Genomic DNA, 22,604 nt, shown 5'->3' with positions numbered 1-22,604 from the left:
TTCAGGGCTTTTTTCAGTTAAATCTTTCTTTCTAACTTTATCCCAATTTTTTGGATCTCCTCAGGTTTTTCCTTCTAAATTCGTTTGGAATTCTCAAATTCCTTTCAAAGTGTAGTCCTTCATCTGGTTAGTGGCACACAAGAAGGTGAATACTAATGACATGCTACAAGTGAGAAGACCCTACAAAGCCCTTAGTCCGGATATTTGTATTTTGTGCATGAAGCATGGGGAATCAGTTGATCATATCTTTCTTCATTGCTCCTTGACGATTGGGTTATGACACAGGTTATTTCAGTTAGCTAAGATGGATTGGGTCCCCCCGAGGAGCATCCTTGACATGATGTACATCAAATTCAGTGGATTTGGTTCGTCTAAGAGGGGGATAGCCTTGTGGCAAGCTGCAAACATCGCTCTTATTCGGATTGTGTGGAGGGAAAGAAATGCGAGGATTTTTGAGGATAAAGCAAGGAATTCAGAGTTTCTTTGGGACTCTATTGTTTTCCTTGCTTCTCTTTGGGCTTATTGTTCCAAGGTTTTTAAGGGGACTCCCCTTAATGTGATACATCTTGATTGGATAGCAGTGTGTCCTCCATAAGGAGTGGTCTTTTTAGAGTGTTTGCTTGTTTTTCAGTGTATTTTTCTATAGTTTAGTTTCTTTGGCAGGAGGATTCCTCATCCTTCTTTTGTACTTATTTTTATCTATCAATAAATCTTTGTGTCGTTTCCAATAAAAAAAAAGAGTGAAAAAAGTTATGATTGGTTGGTTACCTTTCAAGTAGGTTCCATAAAGTTAAATTTTGATGGATGTTCCTTGGGTAACCCTTGTCAGATGGGTCTTGGAGGCCTGATTAGAGATCACTCTAGTACAGTGTTGGGAGTCTTCTCTAATTAGGCAGGAGTGGGTTGGCAATTGAGGTAGAGATATTGACATTGCTGGAGGGTTTGTTGTAGGCCAAAGCTACAAGCCTTTCCACCCTAACTGTAGAGAGAGATTTTTCTGTTGTTATATTTTGGGTGATTAATAAGGAAAGTTGCTCATGGAAGTTTGACAATTGGATATGCAAAATCATAGATGTTGTTAGTGAGTTCGGTTGCTCCCTCTCTTGAGTTCCCTGTTCAGCCAACCAAGTTACAGACTGATTAGCCAAACAAGGAGCTAATCATTTGATCTCCTATGACGGAGACTTTCTTCCTCCTTGAGTGTGCTATGTTTCTCTTCTTTGCACTTGGGCCTTTTATTTGCAAGGCCAAGGTAGCTTTTGTGGGGCTTGACATTTGGTTATGTTATACCTTTTTTGTTTATTCTTGAAGGTTGCTCGTTCTTCTTGTATTTATCTTTAAAGATAACTGAAGATGGTTCTGTTAAAAAAAAGTGTGATGATGTGCAGAAATTGCAGCAATGCAAAATATGTTGGTTCTAAATTTCTGAAAACACAAAATTTCAACTGATTCTTCATGGTTTGCCAAAGATATGGTTTTTATAACTTCCATTTAGGTTTCTCCATTTTGTCTCCATTTATTCTTCAATGACTAAGTTGTGCATACATCTAAACAATTAATGATAAGGCTGATTTACTTGTAGTTTTGGAAAGCAAAAATCTGATCATGTTGTTAACAGATATTTTCTGGAATGACTTGGTGAATCTTACAGATGGTATTTTCTGCCTTGGCTTTGGCTCAATGTGAAGTCTTGTGGTATTTCCAACATGTAGGAATTGCATCATCGAAATCCAAAACTGCTAGAATGGTACCAGTTGATATAGTAAGCCAAAACTTTCTTCCTCAAATCAGTTCAATCCATTGGCATTAAATTTCTTTTAGTGCTTGGTTTGCCAACCTGCCTATCCAAAAATAAAAATAAAAATATATGATATGATTTTGGTTGCAGGATCCAAGTGATCCAACTATCGGGTTCTTGTTGGACGGAATGGATCATCTTTGCTGTCTTGTTCGCAAGTATATAGCAGGTTCTTACTAACACATATATTCTGGTTTTCTATAAAGAAAACGATATTGCAGATTAAAATGAGTTTGATATCTACCTACTTTCACAATTATGAAGAAACGTATTGTTTGCAAGTGGGGTCTCTATGTATGTTTTGTATTTTTGAATAGAAGTTTGAAGCATTTGAGACATTTTCTTTTTTCTTTTTAATTTTCTATTTATGAAATGGGCAGATTTTTTTTTTAAATAGGAAATGAATGGACATATCTACCCTCTTATGAGTTATTTAGATATGGTAATTTTAGATCTTTTTGTAGCTTTAGGAGACTTGGTTTGAGATGATATTTCATATTTTGGGGGCAGTTCCATTCTATCAACTGGAAATGAAATTTAAGTTGCTATCACTGTTTAACCTGAAAATAATTTAATTGCCTTTTTATCAACTTTTATCATCTTAAATATCTATGGTACTCTTCCTTGTATATGATTTTCCTCTGTGTATAATACTTCCTTCATTTGTTATCAAACAAGAAAAAAGAAAAATCTTTGGTACACTTTTCAGCAGCTAGATATTAATATTATAGTGTTTAGTCACTCAGTAAATAATATTGACTGGATAAACTAAATTATAATGGATGTTCGCATTTGTGTGCAGCAATTAGGGGATATGCATTATCATTTCTTTCATCTTGTGCTGGGAGAATCCGGTTTTTGTTGGGTACTCCAGGAATGGTGGCTCTTGACCTGGATGCAAACTTGAAAGGACTTTTTCAGAAGATAGTTCAGCATCTTGAAAACATACCAAAACCACAGGGTGAAAATATTTCTGCCATCACATGCAATTTATCCGTAAGAAATCTCTGCAGACAATGTTTTATTTTTACTTTGGTAAACATCAGAAACCTTGGACAAGGTTTCTGATCATAGAACTGATATTTCCACTTGATCTTGGATATAACTGACCTGTCCTGAGCTTGTGATGATATCTACTGTTGTTTCCCCTGCGCAAAATTTTCTGATTAATATGATGAAACCTCTTTACCCATAGTTTAAATACTAATCTGTATAAGAATTTAGAGACAAAGATTGTAACTCATGCTTTCTATTAATATGAATGACTGTGAAAGGGATGATCAATGATATATCAGAAGTCTTAGGCCAGGTCAGCGATACAATTGGGAGCCTCAGAAAGTTTCTAGTATTCTCTCTATATAGACAAAAAAATATATCGTCAACTCTTGTCTTGTCTGGCTACTTTTATGCCTAATTCCAGTTCCATGGCTAATTTTATGATCTGAACATCAGCTGTTGGGTACCTTTCTATTTCGTATTTATATCAGTTTGCTCCACCTGAGTGTGCACTTCATCAAAAGGATTTTGGCATTAACCTTTTGCTTTTAATGCAATTGTTCATATGATGAGCTTATTTGTATTTTTCTTTAACATGAGTACTTCAATAAAATAAGCTTTGAATTGCTTGACAAAGGCTCTAAATGTATTTCTATTCATTCTGTAAGGTGTAGTGTAGCCTTCTCTGGATTTGAGAGAAAGGTCATTAGAGCCTGACAAAAGTCTAACAAGTAGGTCAACAAAAAATGCTATACATGCCACATGAAGGCAAAATTTAAACAGATTTGTGGGAGAGATCCACACAGCTATGCCTGGGAAACACTAGGAATATGTACAATTGCAGAATGAGGTGCTTCTGCTTCTCCTTTGTGCAAAATAGTATTCTCAAGTAAATAAATAAATCATTATAATCAATTAAGGGCTCCCTCTTAGTTGCTTGTGCTTTGATTCCAACTTTAACCCTCACACTTCTAAGTTTTAATGGTGCCTAAGTCCAACATAAACAAGCAAACAAACTAGATAAAAGAACTAAACTGCCTTAGAGTTTTCCCATTGTAGGTTTAAGTCCCAAAGGAAAGGATCCATCACACTGCCTTGTTGTGTGACAACTATTGTGGATACATGAATTGTACACCATATTAACTGCATAGACAATGTTAAGGTGAGTAGATTGATAGCTTCTCCTTAAGTATATTCTCTCCCAGGTTCCTAGTATAATAGATGCACTCTAACTGTTTTTGCCTAGCCTATAATTTTGTGCAAGAGGGATCAACCAGTTTGTAATTGCACCTTCTGTATGTAATTGTTTGCATACAGTGGATTTCTGGAACTAATAGCTTTATTTATTTATTAATCTACTTCTTGGTTTACTTGTCTATGTCATTAAAGAAACAACTATTTATGGTTATTAATCAGGAGCTGCGTAAAGATTGGTTGTCAATATTGATGATTGTCACATCTGCTCGATCATCTATAAACATAAGGCATTTGGAGAAAGCAACAGTCTCAACTGGGAAGGAAGGCTTATTATCAGAAGGAAATGCTGCATACAATTGGTCTAGGTTCTCTCTCTGATCTTGATTTAACATAACAACTGACTATTATATCATCTTTGCATAATTTGTTGTCAACTGCAATGATTAAAAATATTGTTGAAAATTTGTTGCATTTATAGTCAAAAAATGTTTTTGTTTGTAATCAGATTGCTGCGAGACTCTATCAAGGATTTTAAAAAATGCATTAGAATAGAAATTCTTTGATGAGGGAAAGTCTTTTAAAGTTTATTCAAGGAAGAATGGGAAGATCTAAGTAAACTTTAAGTGTCCTACATCATTCTTGGTGAAGTTTTTGTTGGAGAGTTATTAATGCTACCAAGTTTCTTGGTGAATCAAACCTTGCCTTGATGAAAACTGTCCTACAATTTGTGGAATGAACAAACACAAAAGTTAACCCTGGATGAAAATGATGAAATCCCACAGCATTCTTGTTAGATGTTGAGCATTATTTTGTGTTACAATAAGAGTGTAACTGTAATTTGGTACTAGTGATCAGAGAGAGGAAACCCTACAGCTCTATTTTTTCATTTTAGAAGTACTGAATTGAATGAAAGTTAAATTTGTTCTTAAGAGCTATCTGTGCATCTTCTTTTTTCTATATTTTTTTGTATTTACTTATTCTTCAAGAACCTTCTCTTAGTATCTTGCTCCTTTTCTAAATCTGTTCCCCTTATTCCAACACATACCTCACCACCCTCCTTTGCAAGATAGCCCACAGCCTGAAGCTTGCAAAGGCCCAACAAGCATCATCTGGACTGCTTAGATGTTCGACATGCTAAATCTAAGTGGGCCATGTTAGTTTGGGATAAGATGAAACTATTTAATCATCGAGATAATTACTTGAATAGTCTTAATGCATGGCAGCAAAACATCCAATAAATTCTCTCTCTCTCTCTCTAACACAATCACATGCACGCATGCACCCATCCATTTTGACATGGACACACAGAAGACACATGATAATGGCCACTGTGGATGTGTTTCAATGCAGATGTGTTGATGAACTGGAATCTCAGCTATCAAAGCATGGCAGTCTTAGAAAACTGTATTTCTACCATCAGCACCTTGCAGCAGTAAGTTCTTCCCGTGTCTTTGCTTCTGCTTGTTAGGTTCCTGGTTACTGCTGCCTTTTTGTTACATCTTTTAAGATTTATTTCTTCCTATCTGTGGAGCATGTTTTTGTAGTACCAGTCTAACATTAATTGTTAAAACAGGTATTCAGGAACACCATGTTTGGACCGGAAGGGCGTCCTCAGCATTGCTGTGCATGGCTTGGTGTGGCTAGTAGTTTTCCAGAGTGTGCTTCTTCAATTGTTCCTGAGGAGGTATTCTATACCCACAACTGCTGGAACAGACCAACCCCTGTTCCCACACCTACATCCCAAAAATGGAAAAGGACAGGAAAAAATGATATGGATAAAACAATTCTAAATAGGATGATATGCATCATAGCATGTTACTGTTTCATCATCCATGATCCTAGAACTTGAAAGGCGTAACCTACTTGAAACATATATAATTGTATGGATATAATCCTGTCAGAATGATGATAGAACTTCTGCCAAAGTTGCATGAACTGATGATATATTTAAAATTTTGAGAGGTGTCTTGCATTCTTATCTGATAAATTAAGGCTTAAGGACAAGAAGGACTTCTCAGAGGTTGAGGGTGAAAATTTTTGGAGTTATTTTTCTTATATTGATTTGAAGTTAAAGTAGAGTTTAGAGGCGGCTGCTAGTTGTCTGAGTGCTTCCTTGTCATTGATAGTGACTTGATTCTCCTTTTCTCTATGTATGTCGACAATCTTTTTGAACCACAAAAATCTAACATTTCTTGTGTGATTGTTAGCGTGATTTTATTTATTGTGGTTGTAAAAGGCAAAAGTAGGTTTTATTCATTGAGGTTCCAAGTGAAATTCCACTTCACCAACAATAATCTTCTTTACTTTTTTTTTTCTATGTAGTTGTTGAATCTATAGTTTCGTTGTGAGAATCAAAACGTGTTGGAAATTACTGAGATTGTTTTCCCTTATTCCTCAAGAAAATCCCTCCACATTAATCGATCTTCATCAGCTCCCTATAAAATCACCTAGTGAATATGCTCTAGGAAAGTACTCCCTTTCTCCACCTTCCAATCATGTACCCACCTCCAGAGATGGGGGCTCCAATGATCTTGCCTCTATTCCACTGCTCAAAGCTCCACAACTCTTGTACATTTTATTAAATGAAATTCTGAAAAGAAAAGGCAAACAATCTTTCTAACCAGACTCCCTGCACCACCTATCTAGTCAAAAATTGTTTCTGAGCCCATTTCCTAGCGAGATACATGTCCTGGGCCAGAATTTCCCCTAACCTGTTCTAAAAACTTTCTAAAGACCCACACCAAACACCTTCCCTACTTTTTCTCTACCTCAGCTCTCAATCTTTCCAGATCTACCTGAAAATACCCATTTCTATAGACAATTTTGTTTGCTTACATGCTTCCACAACCTTTTTCCAAACAAAGCTTTGTACACAGAAGCAAGAATTCTTTAACCTAAATCCCTATTACTCTTATCCTTATAGGCTTTAGTCCACTTAACAGGATGCAAGAAATCTCTATGAATCTTCTTCATCCACATTCTGACTGCTTTAGGAATGACAAACATGTGCAGATATAAGCTCTCAAGCTGAATAGGTTTCTTTTGATGAGAGTCAACTGTCCCCTTTCAATAGGTACTGCTTTTGTCTTAAGCAAGCCTCCTTTTAAAGTACTCCTTCACCATGTCCCACACTGCAGAGGATCTGAAAGGAGCTACCTAAATAGGTGGTAGCCAAAGCTCTTACCCAACAACCATTCACAATCGTCAACTCTCAATTTCATGAACCTCCCCTCAGGAATAAGCTTACTCTTCTAGAGATTGTCTTTCATACTAGGTACATTTTGTTAAGTGCTTAATGGCCACTTCACTTTTAAACTGAATGCAGATAACTAAAATTGGCCGAGATGCAGTTCTGTATGTAGAATCTCTCATTGAATCCATCATGGGAGGATTGGAAGGATTAATCAATATTCTTGATTCTGAAGGTGGATTTGGCTCTCTAGAGATGCAGGTTGTTACTCATCTATCATGTTGGTGACATAAGAAAATAGTTGAAGTAACCAATTTATAGATCTAATATTGAGCAATATCTCAGCTTCTTCCAGAGCAGGCAGCTGTGTTCATGAATTATGCATCAAGAGTTTCAATTCCTTCATCAAAACTTCCAAGAGGAGTGGCTGGTTTTCTTTTGCCTGGTCATGAGAGCTATCCTGAAAATAATAATTCTATCAAAATGTAAGTCACTTCAACAATGCTAAATTTTTTGTCCTTAAGAAACTTCAGAATGGACAAGATTGCCACTGGAGTTGTTTTACTTTGCATTCCGTTAATGGCAGGTTAGAAGCTGCAATGCAGAGGTTGACAAATTTGTGTTCAGTCTTGAATGATATGGAGCCTATATGTGTTCTGAACCATGTCTTTGTTCTGAGGGAGGTGAGTCATGCTCTTTTTTTTACAGTTGCTTGTATGATATCAAATTGGATTTTGTGCATTTTGTGGTTTCTTGGATTACATGTTTTGCTTCAATTTTTCTGAATTTATTCTTCTTGAGTATATATCCACCCATTTTCTCCCTCTTATCATCTCTTACCAAAAAGGGTTGCTATTCTCTCTCTATCTACTTTAAGCCTGTTACTTGTAATTATGTATCCTGAATACATTGACTTCCATTTGTTTGGGATCTCTGTGAATCCTTTAGGATTTTTCTCAATATTATTTGTTCATGCTCAGATTGCATTGTTGATGTAGTTTGGTTCTTGCCTGCTTTAGGTAGATAATCCAGAGGTTTATTTATAATTGCATCATGTGTAATATTTGACTGAGTAATGTAAATGTGTTTGTTGGTTTACTTGGAACTTATATCCACCCACATTAGATTTTTGTGATTCCAGTATAGCATTACCTATTGCACTGTGCAGTATATGAGAGAATGCATCCTTGGGAACTTCAGAAGGAGACTGCTTACTGTACTAAAAACTGATAATGATCTTCAACGACCTTCTGTTCTGGAATCGCTGCTTCACAGACATATCAGCATAGTCCATCTAGCAGAGCAGCACATTAGCATGGACCTAACCCAGGGAATCAGAGAAGTTTTACTCTCGGAGGCCTTTTCAGGGCCAGTTTCTTCTCTGCATTTGTTTGAGAAACCAGCTGATCTAAATACTGGATCAGCAGCTGAAGCGGTTTGCAACTGGTACATTGAGAACATTGTGAAGGATATATCAGGTGCTGGAATCCTTTTTGCACCAGTCCACAAATGCTTCAAGAGTACGAGGCCTGTGGGTGGATACTTCGCCGAATCAGTTACTGATCTTAGAGAGTTGCAATCTTATGTTCGTATTTTTGGTGGCTATGGAGTGGACAGGCTAGACAGAATGATGAAAGAACATACAGCTGCACTTTTAAATTGCATTGACACATCATTGAGGTCAAACCGTGAGGTGCTAGAGGCAGTTGCTGCAGGCATGCATTCTGGTGATCGTACAGAGAAAGAGTCGTATTTGAGGCAGATAGTGGATATGGACACAATAATTGGGTTCTGTATTCAGGCAGGGCAAGCACTGGCCTTTGATCAACTACTGGCAGAAGCTGCTGGAGCTGTTCTTGAAGAAGGTGTGCCCTTGATATATTCATTATTATCTGGGGTTGTTAAGGATCTACCCGATGAAATACCTGAAAAGAAGGAAATAAGGAGGATGAGGGTGGTGGCAAACAGTGTTAATTTAGTTAGTGATCATGATTCTGAGTGGGTGAGAATGATTTTAGAAGAAGTTGGAGGTGCAAATGATGGTTCTTGGAGCTTGTTACCGTATTTATTTGCTGCCTTCATGACATCCAATATCTGGAGCTCTACTGCCTTCAACGTTGATACTGGTGGCTTCAACAACAATATCCATTGCTTGGCCAGGTTTGGTGTTTTTATTATCTCCTGGTTAGGATTTGTTACATTTCTTAGTGCTTGAATTGAACATGATTTGTAGTGCTTACTTGACCATAGAATCGTATGAGGTATACATGTGGATGGTTCATGTCCATCTAGTTTATGGACCTTAATTAGTACAACTACAGAAATAAAACCATCTGATAAAGTGATATCAGATTTTTTTGCTCAAGACGAGGTTTCGGAACCAGATATTTTCCTGGTGCATGTGCAAGGTTATCTGGCTCATGCATCAGACTGCTGAATATAATCTTTTCCCAAACATTATGGCTTGTGCATTTTCTTTATAGATGTTGATGTTAATGTATTGAAAACTGGACTGGCCAGCTGGTTGGGCCGGTTGGACTGCAGACTGATCATCTCCTCAGTTATTCACCGATTGGCCTTTTTTGAGGTTGGACCAGCATTGAGCTGGTTGACCCAGCAGTCCAAGCACCCAAGTGGCTGGTGCAGAATGGGAAGATTTTTTTTTTCTTCTCTCTCCCTCTGTCTCTCTCTTTGAATGGAGTGGGGCTTGAATGCAGGCTCCTTGGGAGCCTAAGCCACTAGGTTGAGTAAATATTATGATTCATATTAATAAAATATTTAAAAAAAATTTAACATCATTATCAATCTGTAGTGAAATTTATTTGTAAGATGACAAACATGAGAGTAATATAGGCAAAAAAGCATAGTAATTTTTAAGATAGTGTGGCAAGTGGCAAGTGGCAAGTGGGTAAAAAGAGGAAGGTGGTGTGGCAAGTGGGACCGTTATGCTTGTTTTGGGTCATTTGAAAGGTAAGGAATAAAATTGCCTTTGAAGATAGTGTGCTGTCCATCCAAAGGTTGAAAGCTTCTTTTGTGTATTTACTTTGGTTGGAGACCAAATTGTGGATAAAAGGTGGTCCTTCGACCTTAATAGATTTTATAGATTGGGTGGGTTCGCGACGAGGGAGAATGTTTTTTGTTTTTCCTTGTTGTTTTGGGTCCAATTGTAAGAGGGTGAGTGTCTCTTTATTGTACTTCTGTGGGTCGCTATTTTAGTGCCTCTTCGTAATACAATTCTTTTGCTTATTGATAAAAAAAAAAAATAGTAATTTTTAAGATAATAGAATGATAGAATATATAGCCGTTGAAATGTAGATAAAGTTAAATAATAAAATCTCATTTCATTCTTGGATATATCCTCTTGACAGTTACATGCTATATTTGTTCTATTTAATGAAATTAGAAATATTAATACATTTACATGTTATCTTTGATAAAAAATGAACTAGCATTAAGTTTTTTAATTATATATATATAATTTGTTATGATAATTTTTAGTTTTGATAATATATATTATATATTTATGGTGTCATGCTGACTTCATGGTTCAACTGCGGTTGGGCCACCCATCCAACCATTGAATTGTGATTTAACGACTTTTTTGGTTCAATGGCTGGTCTAGTTCTGGAAACATTGTTTGATAAACCTATTAACTAGCATTGCTAGCTCTTTCACAACCGAACTTTGTTTGCAGGTGCATCAGTGCTGTGATTGCTGGAAGTGAGTTTGTCAGGTTGGAAAGAGAACATCATCAGAAAAGTTCTCTCTCAAATGGGCATGTTGCTGCTACTTTTGATTCTGAAATACAGAGCCGATTGTCAACTGAAGCAAGCATAAAGTCTGCAATGCAGATCTTTGTTAAATTTTCTGCAGGAATAATACTAGATTCTTGGAGTGAAACTAACAGGTAGAAATGCTTTCTGTTTTCATATTATGCTACATGGTACCTCATACTATCACGTGCATCATTCCACTCTCTGAAAATTCATTCTTAGTTCACACATATATTCATTCTCTTTATACTGATTGTTTCCATGTACATTTTGGCTTTCTTCTCACTGTCTTTTTAAGTTTTATTGTGTCTTCTTAACTTTAATTTGTATTTGTTAAACATGGTTGAATCATCGAAATGTTCTCTTTTGGGTTTATCTATTGAGCTACTTGTAGTTTTTCTTGCAAATCCACTGATTCATGATCTCTCTATTCTTATCTTTCCATAGTCATCTCATCAATCTCACCATTATCATCTTCATTGTAATGACTTATGTTATGTGATCATGTTGGGTATCAAACAGCATTTCTTGTTATTGCCCTCTTAATATTTTCATGGATATATTATGATTGTCTGCCTTATTTTCAAGTTACACATCTCAAGATACTGCCTTAAGTTTATAACCCAAAGCTGGTTTGCTTCCAACACACCCAATATGAAAGAAACATATCATTATCCTCATGAGTAAGGCTGTCAATAGAGTGCTGTCATATGCTTTCCATAGGCTCTCTTTAACCTCTGATTAAGAAGGTGAAAATGGAAAACAGAAGAAAGGGCAATATATCATTTTAAACTCTCTCCTTTACATCATGTGTGCTTTGTTGCAGCTTTTTGCAGGCGTTTTATATTTAGATAGATGGATAGATACACTCTTCTTGGCTACAAAAAAAAAAAAAAAAACAATTTCAAACCCTCTTCTTCTCTCCCTCTTCCTCCCCTCTCTCCCTCCCTGCATTTTCTTCTTTTTCTGGTCTTTTTTACATCTCTATAAACAATTAACCAAATAAGAGATTAAAAAGGTCACAAAGAGGAGAGATCATAGCCCTCACCTTGTAAAAGCTCATCTCCTTCTTGGTGCTCCTTGAAGTAAGTGGGAGAGTCTTCAAAAAGGGATTGCAGTTACTGCAGTTGTTAAAGTTCTGGAATCCTTTGAGAGAATCCTCCTTGATTGTGGAATCGTCACCTTAACATGGCTTGTCTCCTTCCTGATGCTCCTTGAAAAAGGGAGACAAAGTGCCCATAAAGAGGATTAGGTTTCATGCAGGGTCCTCTCCTTCATGTGGAGAGCCTCCCTGGCCCAGTTGCCACCTCACTTCTCTCCCTTTTCTCTGCCTAGAAGAGGAAATTTTGTCAAAATCCCACAAGCTTTTGAGAGATTTCTTTTTGGGTTTGGAATCTCTTCCAAAATAGAATTGTTTCATTCCCTGCCTTGGACTCTGTGCTTTGCCCACTCTCACAACTGAGAGATTTACCTCAAGCACTAGAGAGACACTCCTCGATTGTTGAATCTCTCTCAAAAACTTGGAACATGTGATTTTTCCCTGACCTCTTACAACCTAGAGAGTTTCTGTAGACACTACTCCAAGTGCCTTAGCACCACATTTAGCAAGCTAGAGAAGATTAGAGTAATATGAGGCATAACCGTACAGGGGAAGTAGGAATAAAGCTAGAAGAATTCTTAAGGGTGCATAGAGGTCATGATCAAATGGAGAGGGCTAGCATATTTATATAGCCCCATGCCACTCCAAATCCTTGACTAGTGGCCTAGATCATCCCAAATTTCTATGATCCAATGGTTAGTACTGTACAGGACGTTGACACGTCTGTCAGACATCCCCTGAAAGGTTCTTCTTTCTTACACCAAGAATTGTCATAAATTCAATGGTTATGACTAGTCGTCTCTTTTTCAATAATAATATTATTTAATGATTTGTTTTGGGTTTTCCTTAAGCCCCACAATTATAACAGTCCTCTAGCAAACAAGAATTACACACTGCAAGCCAGAAATGCCTAACCATAGTTTTCCTTTATTTGTGTTTAACTGAGCTTTCTTTTAAAGTAGCTATTGTCAGTAGCAAGATAACACTTCTAAGGAAATCACCTACAGTCCCTAAGATATATGTTTCACTGGTGTGTGTGTGATATGGTTGGTAACATGTAATATTTGTAGCTTTGGTAATGATTCCTTGTGTTTGGTTTTAAGCGATGAAGTTATTATTTGAACATTATGAGAAACAAAAGAATGAATTAAATTAATTTCTATGTATCCCAACACTCCAATGATTTTAGCTGTTAAAAGAAACTATGGAAGGCCTACCTGGTTAATATTCTTCTGTAAGCATTCTTACTATTTTATTCCAATTATTGCTAATTTTAGTTCTTCCTGTGTTAGTACAATATTTCTGCAAACTGCTAATAACATTCCATTATCTTGCTCAGGTCTAATCTTGTTCCAAAGCTTATCTTCCTGGACCAACTTTGCGAGATCTCGTCATACCTTCCAAGAAGCTCACTTGAACCCCATGTTCCCTATGCCATTCTGCGATCAATATATGGCCAGTACTATGCAAATTCCCCATCTGCACAGCTGGCATTACTGAGCATATCACCTCGCCACTCACCTGCCGTCTCTCTGGCACATGCATCTCCAGGGTTCCGGCAGCTCCGTGGCGACTCTACTCCTCAGTCAAGTGCTACTGATTCAGGTTATTTCAGGGGATCATCAACATATAGCCAGGAACATTCTTACGCTCCTGATAGTGGAACCATTCGGAGCAGTGACAGTAGGCATCGGAATGTTCGCCGCTCTGGTCCATTGGATTATAGCTCAAGCCGTAAAGTTAAGTATGCTGAAGGATCAACTTCTGGGAGTACCGGTCCCAGCCCACTACCTAGGTTTGCGGTATCAAGATCGGGTCCTATATCATACAAGTAAAAGAGCACCTGGATTATGCGGAATATGAAGGTGTCATTGCTCAGCTATCCATTAATATACACCATCGATGGCAGGTCCCTTGTACAAATTTTGGCAATTTTTATATCTCTAATTCTACTTTGTTTCTATCTCATTCGTGTACCAATGCCTCCTTAGGCCAATCAAGCTTATCTCCGTCCTTCTATTGTAATTAGAATTCCTGAACTTGGTTTCTTGTTTGAAGGCTTTTTCTCGATTCTCATGCTCGGTCCGTCAATGTATGTCTTGCTGTTGTTTGCCCCATATATTTTATGAGTCTATATCCTAACTAATATATTTTTGTTTAATTTGTCTCTCCATTTACAGATCCGAGACCACACATGACAGGAAGGTATTAGCTTACCATATGTTATGTCCCTTTATCTTAACAGCTTAACCTTTCAGCTTAGAATGACAATGGAATGACGGGTGAGCGAATCCTTTCTTGACAAGGTTGAGATCTGAGTAGGTGTAAGATCAATAAATTCCACAAACTTCATATAGAGGCAATTACAGACATAGGATCATACTTAACCACACAACATTGGACTTGAAAACAGGGTACAACAGCTGATATAGTTGATATCGAAGTAAAGCCAAATTGAGCCCCAACTCTCAAAGCAACGACCTTCTACCACTCAGCGGAGGTGATGCCTGCAACATGAAAACACGGAACATGAGAAAACAGATGATAATACATAGAAAAAATTGGCATTAGGGCATTGATGCAGAAGATAACAAACCTCAATGTTTCTTTCGTTCCTCGTCGAACTTTGCAACGAATTGTTGGGAGCCCTAGGCGCTGGTGTGCTTCGTACCGATGACAACCGGAAAAACCTGCAGTCTCAAAGAGCAGGGAAGCATGAGCTTCAGCTGAACAGGATTTCTGCAGAAGTTATTTCAAGTTTTTTCCTTAATTAAAAGAATGGAGGAGTTAAATCCTACCGACAGATCACTAAATATTGTGAACTAGATAGAAGAACTATAGTAAAGATATGAATAAACACATACCATAGTAAGCTCCATCAACCTCAAGCACATCAATCTGCAGTTCTCAAACAGAAGGATTGCAAATAATTATCATATACGAGTAAGTTTAGACCAGACCGTAGAATGAAAGTTAAAAGAAAACCCATCAATCGGTGGTTGGTACAATAATAATTAAAAACCCAGCACGAGATTTCTGAAAAAACATTAAAAAAAAGAAGAAAATCTCATAATTCAGAAGCCGAAAGGTTTGCAGTTACCGGTACTTGGAGGCCAATTTCTCTGATACTTTCCATGAGTTCCTTCACTTTTTCTGGATCATTGGATCTGGTACGCAGCAGTGGTCTCCGAATCTTATCGAGTGGGAGTTCCAAAATCACTGGCCCTCTGGACTGCGGAGAATCAAATGGGACCCCTGAAAAATGAAAACCACCCAAAAACCCCATTGAAACAGAACTGAAAGTAAAGCAGATGTGTGATTGGATGAAGGAATGAATCAAAGTGGAGATTTTACCATTGTTGGGTGAAGCCCAAACTGTGAAGTTCCTCAATTTGCTGGGGAACTGCACCACAAAGCTCCCCATTTTTCCTCTTCCTTTTTTTTTTTTTTTTTTTTTTTCCTCTGGAGAAGTGAGATTACTATTATGAGAAATAGAGCACGACCAAGTCTTTATATAATATCTTCGACATCCTGTCACGTGGCTAAAAAAAAAGTGGACCAAAAGGGAAGGAGAGGAGCTGAACCCTAGGCCAGGGGTTTATGGTTTTTCTTTTCTCTGGAAGAATGATTTTTTCTGTTGGTTTGGGTGCTTCTGCTTCCAAATCCATGGCTGCGATGACCTCCTCCTTTTCTATAATGAGGTACTCTCTTTCCAGAAATCTCTCACCCTAGATAAAAGGAGAGTTTGATTGTTCTAATGCTGGGGAAATTTTGGAACAGGTACACTGCATCAACAACAACAAGGGCTGTTAGGGTTTTGGGGACTGCAAAACCCTCGGCCTCAATCGTCAATTTCAGGAGGTACCCTTTTTTCTGCTCGGTTTTTTGTTTCTGGGTTTTCGAAATCCAATCTATTCTCTTAAAATTTGGCAAAATTCAGGAAATTTTGGATTCTGATTAGAACCCCATTTGGGGATTTGGGAAGATGATGAAATTATCTGTTTGATGGTAAAAATGTTGTTGAATGTTGATTTTTCCCTTCTATTAGATCCCTGTGTCGGATTAGTGCTACAAACAATGAAGAGGCTACTGCCAAAGCTGCTGCAGCCAATGCCGACAGTGGAGCTCCAACCATGTATCTACCTTGTGACCTAACCCTGGTTTGATCTCGTATTCAAGTTACATAATGCAGTTGTTCAGTTTGATAGATTGTATATTGAAATTAATGGATTGAACCTTTGGAATGTGGAAGTTTTGATGATATTCTCCATGCTACTGCTGTGGAAACATTTGTAAAGACCAACAAAAGTTAGGATTTTCGTAGGACTCCATAGTAATACTAATAATTCAGTCAGACAAGTTTTCTACAGAGAAAGTTCTTGATTGCAGCCATATGATAGAATTGATGTTTTTTCAGATTTGACAAGATTATAGCTAAGGAGATTCCTTCAACCATTGTGTATGAGGATGAAAAAGTTCTAGCATTTCGGGATGTCAACCCACAAGCTCCAGTTCATGTTTTAGTCATTCCAAAGTTAAGAGATGGATTGACACAGCTTGGAAAGGTTATATTTATCATTCTCCCATTTTGTTCTTGGGACTGTGATGTATTTGTGGTCTTCAAATGGATGTGGTTATGTTTCTCTTCCCAAAACTTGCATGTTTTGTGTTATGGAGCCATAGAATTGCTTAAATTCTTCTTATCACTTTTTGATCTTTGAGGAAGAATTCTGATATTTGGTTGACTGATTTGATTGCCGGTTATTTGCCATCATTTGCTTTTTCAGACTAGAGTAGACCTCATATCAAATACAAAAAACCCAATTACAAATCATAATGTACCCTTGAATTTGCGAAATCTAATAACTTCATTTCACTGAACTTTCATGTGTACGATATTATATTGAATCTTCGGAACTCACTATTTACCATATGACACCTACCCATGGAAGTTTTGGCAATACTAACTAAAATCATAGTCTGGTTAAACAAGGTTAATCTTCTTTGAAAAAGGTTTCTTGGCAAATGCCAAAGAGCATCAGTAATTGCTCCTAAGTTGCAGAGACTAATCTAAAAATAAGTCTCTCCCCCTTACACATCTTATTCTTCACCACATCAACTAGCATGGCCATGGGAAATATAGCTACTACAATGAAACTATTGTTACAATTTTCTGTTCTTTCCTTTTCTAGGATAAACAGCTTCTGCATTTGGGCTCTGAACTTAGAATATGTTTGATTTCGTTTTATGCTTTGTCAGGCTGAAGTAAGACATGAACAGATACTGGGTCAACTTCTCTATGCAGCCAGATTAGTGGCAGAGAAAGAAGGTGTTCTTGATGGGTTTCGTGTAGTCATCAATAGTGGTCCGGATGCCTGTAAGTTTTGATCTCATTCTGTACAATTTCTCTAGGTTATTCATAAGTGATTCCATCATGCGTAATCATCTCTTGCTCCAGGTCAATCTGTGTATCATCTCCACTTGCATGTACTAGGTGGGAGACAGATGAAATGGCCGCCTGGTTGAAGATTTGAATTGGTAAACTTGTATTCTCATTTTCTCCCCTTTTTCCCTTTTCATTGTATCTGCATTTTCTTCCACTGATGATTCTTGGACTTAATATTGAGAATTCACTCCCTATTGCCTTGGACAATTTCTCTATTTTCCTTCATCCCATTCCATTCTACTTGCGGCTAAAGATAATTCAACATTGTATAACTAGAACAGACTGTAAATAGCAAGCATGGATCCATAATTCTTGCTTCCCTTTGTATTTGAAGCGACTAATAACATATGGTCCAGGGTCTTATACCAATGATAATTTTTGAACTTTTCTGAAAATAAATTAATTGGGAAGCATCAGAAATTCAGTCATTTGGATACAATTTGTTGCATTTCTGGGAAGAAAAAGAGCATGCAAGTTTATAGTTCCTCCCACATCTTGTTTCTAACATTGCTTGAACTGAAAGCTTCATAATTGTGCAGGAAATATTGTCAACATCGTGAAAGGATGAAGTGATCCAATAAAGACATTTGGACATGGGAAAATTCCTTCACATGCCATTGTGTTTTTCATTTCCGAGTTAAGAGTACTGTGTCATTGACTACTTACGCTGGAATAACCAGGCACTAAAGGCCATTAAAGAGTGTGCAGTTTATTTTCAATGCAATTTCTTAGGCCCAGAGGGATGAGAGACCGAATCACTTCCTGGATATCTTTTATTTTTCTTTGTATGGAGGCTTGGAAATAACTGGTATATATGTAGAAGGATATGAATTCAACTCTTCATTCAATGCATTCCTTTTGACTTTAATTATACAGAGAATTTCCGAAATAAAAAATGGCACTTGATTTGTTTGATCATTTGATGCATTCAAAGATAACAAAAATGGAAGAAATGAATCAGCCGCTCCATTTTTTTCCTCATTTTCTACAATATACAAATCAATTGTAATTTACACGGAACGATAAACAGCCGCACAGTCTGCCCTCAAATGGAAGTAACAGAAAGGAAAACTAAAGCACCTAGGCATCCATAACAGTTAAATGCCAGATAACCTAATGAAATAAGAAAAACTTCAGTTGTCCCTTCCTGTGTAAGAAGAAAAAGGAAAAAATCTATGTAAGGAACGCCAGTACCTTCAGCAACAGACTGATCAGTGGAGTTTATGAGTTACCACTCCTCACTCCCACAGAAACCAGGAAGACTTTCTTCTGATGCTGATATTTCAATCCCACAATTTTTTGCAGGACTACCAAGTTCCAGAATCATTAGACAAATATATGGCATCATAAAAAGGTCCTGATCTCGGACTGGTTTGAACAGAGACAGGAGCAGTCTGGTTCAGTCATTTCCCTCTTGACAAGGCGTTTATCACGATTGATCATCAATTTAATAAGTGGGAGCTTCATGGAGACTTGTCGCCAGATTTCACTAACTGTTCCATTTGTATCTTCATATTCGAAGTATCGGGTCACCTGAATCACATACTTGTTAAGTTCAGTGACCTGACCTAGCCAACTGATCCTATCTCTAAACTAGAATTGCTTAATCAATAATAGATGACTTGTTATAGTTAATAACATACAATAAGACAGAAATTAACATGAATAACCATTTCTTCCTGGTCATGTATGCATCCTGAGATATTATCTCCTTATAGAATGTGACATCTATGTTAATGTTTGGTTCATTATTGAAATAAAGACTGTATAGGAAAACATGCCTCCTCCCAACTCTAGGTACTTAAAAAAGTAAAAAGATGTTGATCATCATTTGAGAATCAATCAACCTAGTTTCTCATGGACAACTTCTAATTTTACTTAATAATATTAATGATTATATTCTTCCCATTAATATATATTCCTTTATCAATACTCTAAATCAAACAAAAAGGCCATTGACACATCAAACACTAACAATGGAAGAAATAGTGTTGTGTGGCAGCAAACAGCAGTACAGAAGCTAGGAAACTGAAAATGCAGCAAGTATTTACCTCTTGCATCTCCCGCTGGTATTCCAAAATTCTCTCTCTGGTTATTTTTCTCAGATTCTTAACCAAGAATCCTGGCTTTACAGCAGAGGTGGAATCTACAAATATTGCAATTTTTCTGTAGTCTATGACATCTTCAAAAGGTAACTCGATCTGGTCACTGACTATCACTGGGACACACAAGCTAACAATAGCATCAAAGAGTCGGCAGGCTGAAGGAGTATCACCAGCAGGATGTAAACAAAACTTTGATGAATGCATCCCTTGTGAAGCCATACGTCGACTCTCTCTGGATTGTGCACCATGTTTTATTATAACATCCTCTTCTTGTTCAAGTATTTGGAAAAGCAAGTCCCGGATTTTTCCTCCCTACAAATAGAGAAGCATTTAAATTTTAAAATAGACCTTAAAAGCAATCTATCAAAAAAAAAAAAAAAAGACCCTAAAAGCAGGAATGTCCCCGTATAATGTGACAGAAACCTATACTATAAGTAGGCAGACAACATTTCCGACTTCAAATGGCTACAACCAGATGGTGATTGAGAAATAAGCAGAAAATATCAGTCTAGTAGATAACCATATTTTCATCAAGGCAATAAAATTGTAGGGTGAAAGCCACCTGAATTTGCAGGCTTGGCCTTCTTGGAGGCATACATTAGCATAGTGAGAGAGATGATAGCCTTTTTTTTTTTTGATAGGCAAACAAAAATATATAAAAGATGCCAATCAAAGACTGGGGATGCACCTCAAGTACATGAGAGTACATAGAGGATGCCAAAACAAAAAATAAAATCACCTCTAGTGAGAGCTAATAAAATTATAACATGAAAAACTAATGAAATATGCAGGTTTGGTCATCTTGTACATAAATTAGCATTGAGAGATCCGGAGAAGGGGGGAATTAGATGGGATTTTTCTAACAAATAAATAAATTGGCCTAATCAAATAAATATACAATAGAAACATAAGTAATTTAAGAACAAATATAGAGAAACAGAATTAACCATCATAGTGAGCTTCAACCAAGAGTTGGCACCATATAAAGAAAAAATTCTGGTGGCTTATGTTTCTCTCTGAACATATTATTAGGAGAAAAAACTATTAAATAAATGTAAAACCATAGATCAGTTTGAAAACAATAAAAGAAACAGAGTATGAGGCCCATGATTGATGCACTGAAATCTAAATGTCATAGGCCACTTAAGGAATAATATACAAAACCTAATTTTAGTAAACTTGGGAGCCAAAAAAATAGAACTGTTGCAACCCATTGTTACTGAGATCTGATCATCCACAAAGAAGAAAATACAGAATTAGATATTGGTGGGACGCAAGGTACATGAAGTATAGGCCTTTCGGGGTGTTCTATGCCTTTTGTAACTCCAACTTGCTTGTTTTCAGTTCTTTCAGCTCAACCACAGGGTGCCGGATGCCAAGAATTTGGACCAACTTCATGTGTATAAGAGTGGAGTTAATTTTCTTGGATCAAGCAATTGAATATAAAGAATTATTCAAGGAAACGGATTATCTTACATCCAGGGGTTGTGGGTTCTCTCAATTGGCCTACAGGCAGAGTATTTCCATAATATTCTTATCATTATCTATCAGAAAACAACAATGCTTTAAAATGATTTTACGATAATAAATTGTTGGCTTTCCCTATCAGAAGACGATAATAGTGACCTGAAGTTCCTAGAGTATCAGTAATAAGTACATAATGGACTCACCCTAATTTCGATTGTCTTTTTCTAATTATTAGATACAGAACACCACAATGGTTAATGGCAACATCTGAATCACCGAGTTTTGAAATATTACCTCTTTGCGATAACGATTTCCCATAAAGAACAACAAAGATTTTCGATTCTCAACTCCAATCTCCCCACTGTAAGACTTAATCCGATGGGCATACGGCAAAATCACATCCTTAACCAAGGATGCTGTGTCGCTCCTCAGCCTCCCGAAATCCGAAACAAGCAGCACCCCATTCTTCACTCTGTCTACAATCAGATGCAGAGCATTGGGATCCTGACATATAAACACATGGTCCCGCCCATTGTTCCTCTTCCAATACTCCTGCTGCTCCAACCATTCCATCAAACTCTCCTGCATCTCCTCATCGCTGTACCCAGTTCCGGCACCCTCCCCATTCGCTGGCCGAATTGGGTTCACCACCAAACTAAGAGACGAAAAGAACGAAACGTAGAACAAATCCGCCTCCTCCGGATCCGAAACCCTAACAACGTACCTCCTACCCCGGTCCTCCCGGATCAGGTCCGAGAACAAGTACCACTCCCCGGAGTGCTGATGCCCGGGGTACTTCAGCGACGACACGTCATCCACCGGCACCTTCTCCAGCCCTCCCCGAGCCACCGCGTAGCTCTCGATCACGCCGTACGTGAACTTCCTCGGAAGATCGTACATGTACACCTTCACCGGCCCGAAGTTCCGGGAAAATTTCGACAAATTCTCCCCGGAATCAGTGCTCAACAGCGAAAGCGACTTGGACGACGAATCAAGAGGGAGGCTAAGATCGAGCCTGGAGTGGTAAGGGTTTATGGGGTTGAAAAAAGTGGTGGACAACCCATACAGTCCAAAAACGCATAAGACGGTCACAACAGTTGATTTGAGAATGGATTTTCGCGCCATTTTGGGAATTGGGGTTAGGGTTTCCGAAGAAGAAGAAGAAGAAGAAGAGGGAGGTAGTATCCTGGGTTTTCTGGGTTTGGTTCGATCATTCAAGTTCATGGCTCATGGACGAAAGGGACGGAGAGACCCAAGTGCAAAGGTGGAAGATCTGTCGGTAGGGAGCCGCACAGTTATAACGTGCGCAGAAGGTGGACACGATAGCGGGTGAGGTGCCGAGGTATAACGTGCGCATAGGGAGAAAATCATCGTGGACGTTTATCATATTAAAGGTGATTTGATTTGATATGAGAGGCTGATGATTCATGAACCGATGATAAGCTTGGTTGGATTTAAAAAATTATTAATTTTCCTTAATTAAAATGTCACATAAATCTTTTTATCCCATTTTGTCAATATTTTCTCGATCCT

The 22,604-nt window shown here is 37.6% G+C and overlaps 4 protein-coding genes across 7 annotated transcripts in view; 2 read left to right on the top strand and 2 right to left on the bottom strand.

Annotated features, from left to right (window-relative positions):
• LOC100264488 (protein NAP1) overlaps window positions 1–14,172 on the top strand; it is a 34,072-nt gene extending 19,900 nt beyond the window's left edge. Inside the window, exons 13-24 of the mRNA XM_002276425.4 lie at window positions 1,652–1,762; window positions 1,889–1,967; window positions 2,601–2,794; window positions 4,211–4,356; window positions 5,342–5,423; window positions 5,565–5,675; window positions 7,317–7,442; window positions 7,527–7,666; window positions 7,768–7,864; window positions 8,350–9,341; window positions 10,876–11,088; window positions 13,393–14,172. Coding sequence (XP_002276461.1) covers window positions 1,652–1,762; window positions 1,889–1,967; window positions 2,601–2,794; window positions 4,211–4,356; window positions 5,342–5,423; window positions 5,565–5,675; window positions 7,317–7,442; window positions 7,527–7,666; window positions 7,768–7,864; window positions 8,350–9,341; window positions 10,876–11,088; window positions 13,393–13,888 — 2,787 coding nt within the window. The 3' untranslated portion in view covers window positions 13,889–14,172. The remainder of the gene's footprint in view (window positions 1–1,651; window positions 1,763–1,888; window positions 1,968–2,600; window positions 2,795–4,210; window positions 4,357–5,341; window positions 5,424–5,564; window positions 5,676–7,316; window positions 7,443–7,526; window positions 7,667–7,767; window positions 7,865–8,349; window positions 9,342–10,875; window positions 11,089–13,392) is intronic.
• A 200-nt stretch (window positions 14,173–14,372) lies between these two features.
• Window positions 14,373–15,500, bottom strand: LOC100245605 (sulfiredoxin, chloroplastic/mitochondrial). Of its 3 annotated transcripts, none has more exons than XM_010650576.3 (5): window positions 15,408–15,500; window positions 15,154–15,308; window positions 14,918–14,951; window positions 14,650–14,750; window positions 14,373–14,560 (listed from the first exon to the last, which is right to left on the bottom strand). In XM_010650576.3, the coding sequence occupies exons 1-5, from the start codon at window positions 15,475–15,477 to the stop codon at window positions 14,522–14,524; spliced, it is 399 nt and encodes a 132-aa protein (XP_010648878.1). In that variant the 5' UTR covers window positions 15,478–15,500; the 3' UTR covers window positions 14,373–14,521. The 3 variants fall into 3 exon arrangements, with proteins under 3 accessions (XP_010648878.1, XP_002276335.1, XP_059593589.1); XM_002276299.5 differs by having other exon boundaries at window positions 14,650–14,743; XM_059737606.1 differs by having other exon boundaries at window positions 14,650–14,743; window positions 15,154–15,477.
• A 146-nt stretch (window positions 15,501–15,646) lies between these two features.
• Window positions 15,647–18,370, top strand: LOC100242206 (14 kDa zinc-binding protein). 2 transcript variants are annotated; one of them, XM_002276479.5, is made up of 7 exons: window positions 15,647–15,754; window positions 15,834–15,914; window positions 16,102–16,188; window positions 16,471–16,618; window positions 17,313–17,430; window positions 17,512–17,591; window positions 18,039–18,370. In XM_002276479.5, the coding sequence occupies exons 1-6, from the start codon at window positions 15,654–15,656 to the stop codon at window positions 17,577–17,579; spliced, it is 603 nt and encodes a 200-aa protein (XP_002276515.1). In that variant the 5' UTR covers window positions 15,647–15,653; the 3' UTR covers window positions 17,580–17,591; window positions 18,039–18,370. The 2 variants fall into 2 exon arrangements, with proteins under 2 accessions (XP_002276515.1, XP_010648872.2); XM_010650570.3 differs by lacking the exon at window positions 16,471–16,618 and having other exon boundaries at window positions 16,102–16,213.
• A 73-nt stretch (window positions 18,371–18,443) lies between these two features.
• LOC100250738 (probable arabinosyltransferase ARAD1) lies at window positions 18,444–22,495 on the bottom strand. The gene is made up of 3 exons (XM_002276404.5): window positions 21,366–22,495; window positions 19,551–19,916; window positions 18,444–19,032 (listed from the first exon to the last, which is right to left on the bottom strand). Exons 1-3 carry the CDS (start codon window positions 22,293–22,295, stop codon window positions 18,844–18,846), a joined length of 1,485 nt encoding a protein of 494 aa, XP_002276440.3. The 5' UTR covers window positions 22,296–22,495; the 3' UTR covers window positions 18,444–18,843.
• Between the last annotated feature and the right edge of the window lie 109 nt (window positions 22,496–22,604).

This window comes from Vitis vinifera, chromosome 1 (genome assembly GCF_030704535.1).
Source record: "Vitis vinifera cultivar Pinot Noir 40024 chromosome 1, ASM3070453v1".
Classification (NCBI taxonomy): Eukaryota; Viridiplantae; Streptophyta; class Magnoliopsida; order Vitales; family Vitaceae; genus Vitis; species Vitis vinifera.
This window is presented reverse-complemented; position numbering and strand designations above follow the sequence as displayed.

What these genes read in the sequence shown, in the direction of transcription:
- LOC100250738 (XM_002276404.5), bottom strand. Translation starts at nt 22,295, where the DNA reads ATGAACTTGAATGATCGAACCAAACCCAGAAAACCCAGGATACTACCT. An exon ending in GAAATCGTTATCGCAAAGAG is followed by an intron (nt 19,917 to 21,365) that starts GTAATATTTCAA and finishes CTCTATTTGTAG; the next exon opens with GGAGGAAAAATCCGGGACTT. An exon ending in ACCAGCGGGAGATGCAAGAG is followed by an intron (nt 19,033 to 19,550) that starts GTAAATACTTGC and finishes TATGTGATTCAG; the next exon opens with GTGACCCGATACTTCGAATA.
- LOC100245605 (XM_059737606.1), bottom strand. Translation starts at nt 15,477, where the DNA reads ATGGGGAGCTTTGTGGTGCAGTTCCCCAGCAAATTGAGGAACTTCACA. An exon ending in AAATTGGCCTCCAAGTACCG is followed by an intron (nt 14,952 to 15,153) that starts GTAACTGCAAAC and finishes TGAGAACTGCAG; the next exon opens with ATTGATGTGCTTGAGGTTGA. An exon ending in GGTTGATGGAGCTTACTATG is followed by an intron (nt 14,744 to 14,917) that starts GTATGTGTTTAT and finishes TTGAGACTGCAG; the next exon opens with GTTTTTCCGGTTGTCATCGG.
- LOC100242206 (XM_002276479.5), top strand. Translation starts at nt 15,654, where the DNA reads ATGGTTTTTCTTTTCTCTGGAAGAATGATTTTTTCTGTTGGTTTGGGT. An exon ending in GACAGTGGAGCTCCAACCAT is followed by an intron (nt 16,189 to 16,470) that starts GTATCTACCTTG and finishes ATGTTTTTTCAG; the next exon opens with ATTTGACAAGATTATAGCTA. An exon ending in CAATAGTGGTCCGGATGCCT is followed by an intron (nt 17,431 to 17,511) that starts GTAAGTTTTGAT and finishes CTCTTGCTCCAG; the next exon opens with GTCAATCTGTGTATCATCTC.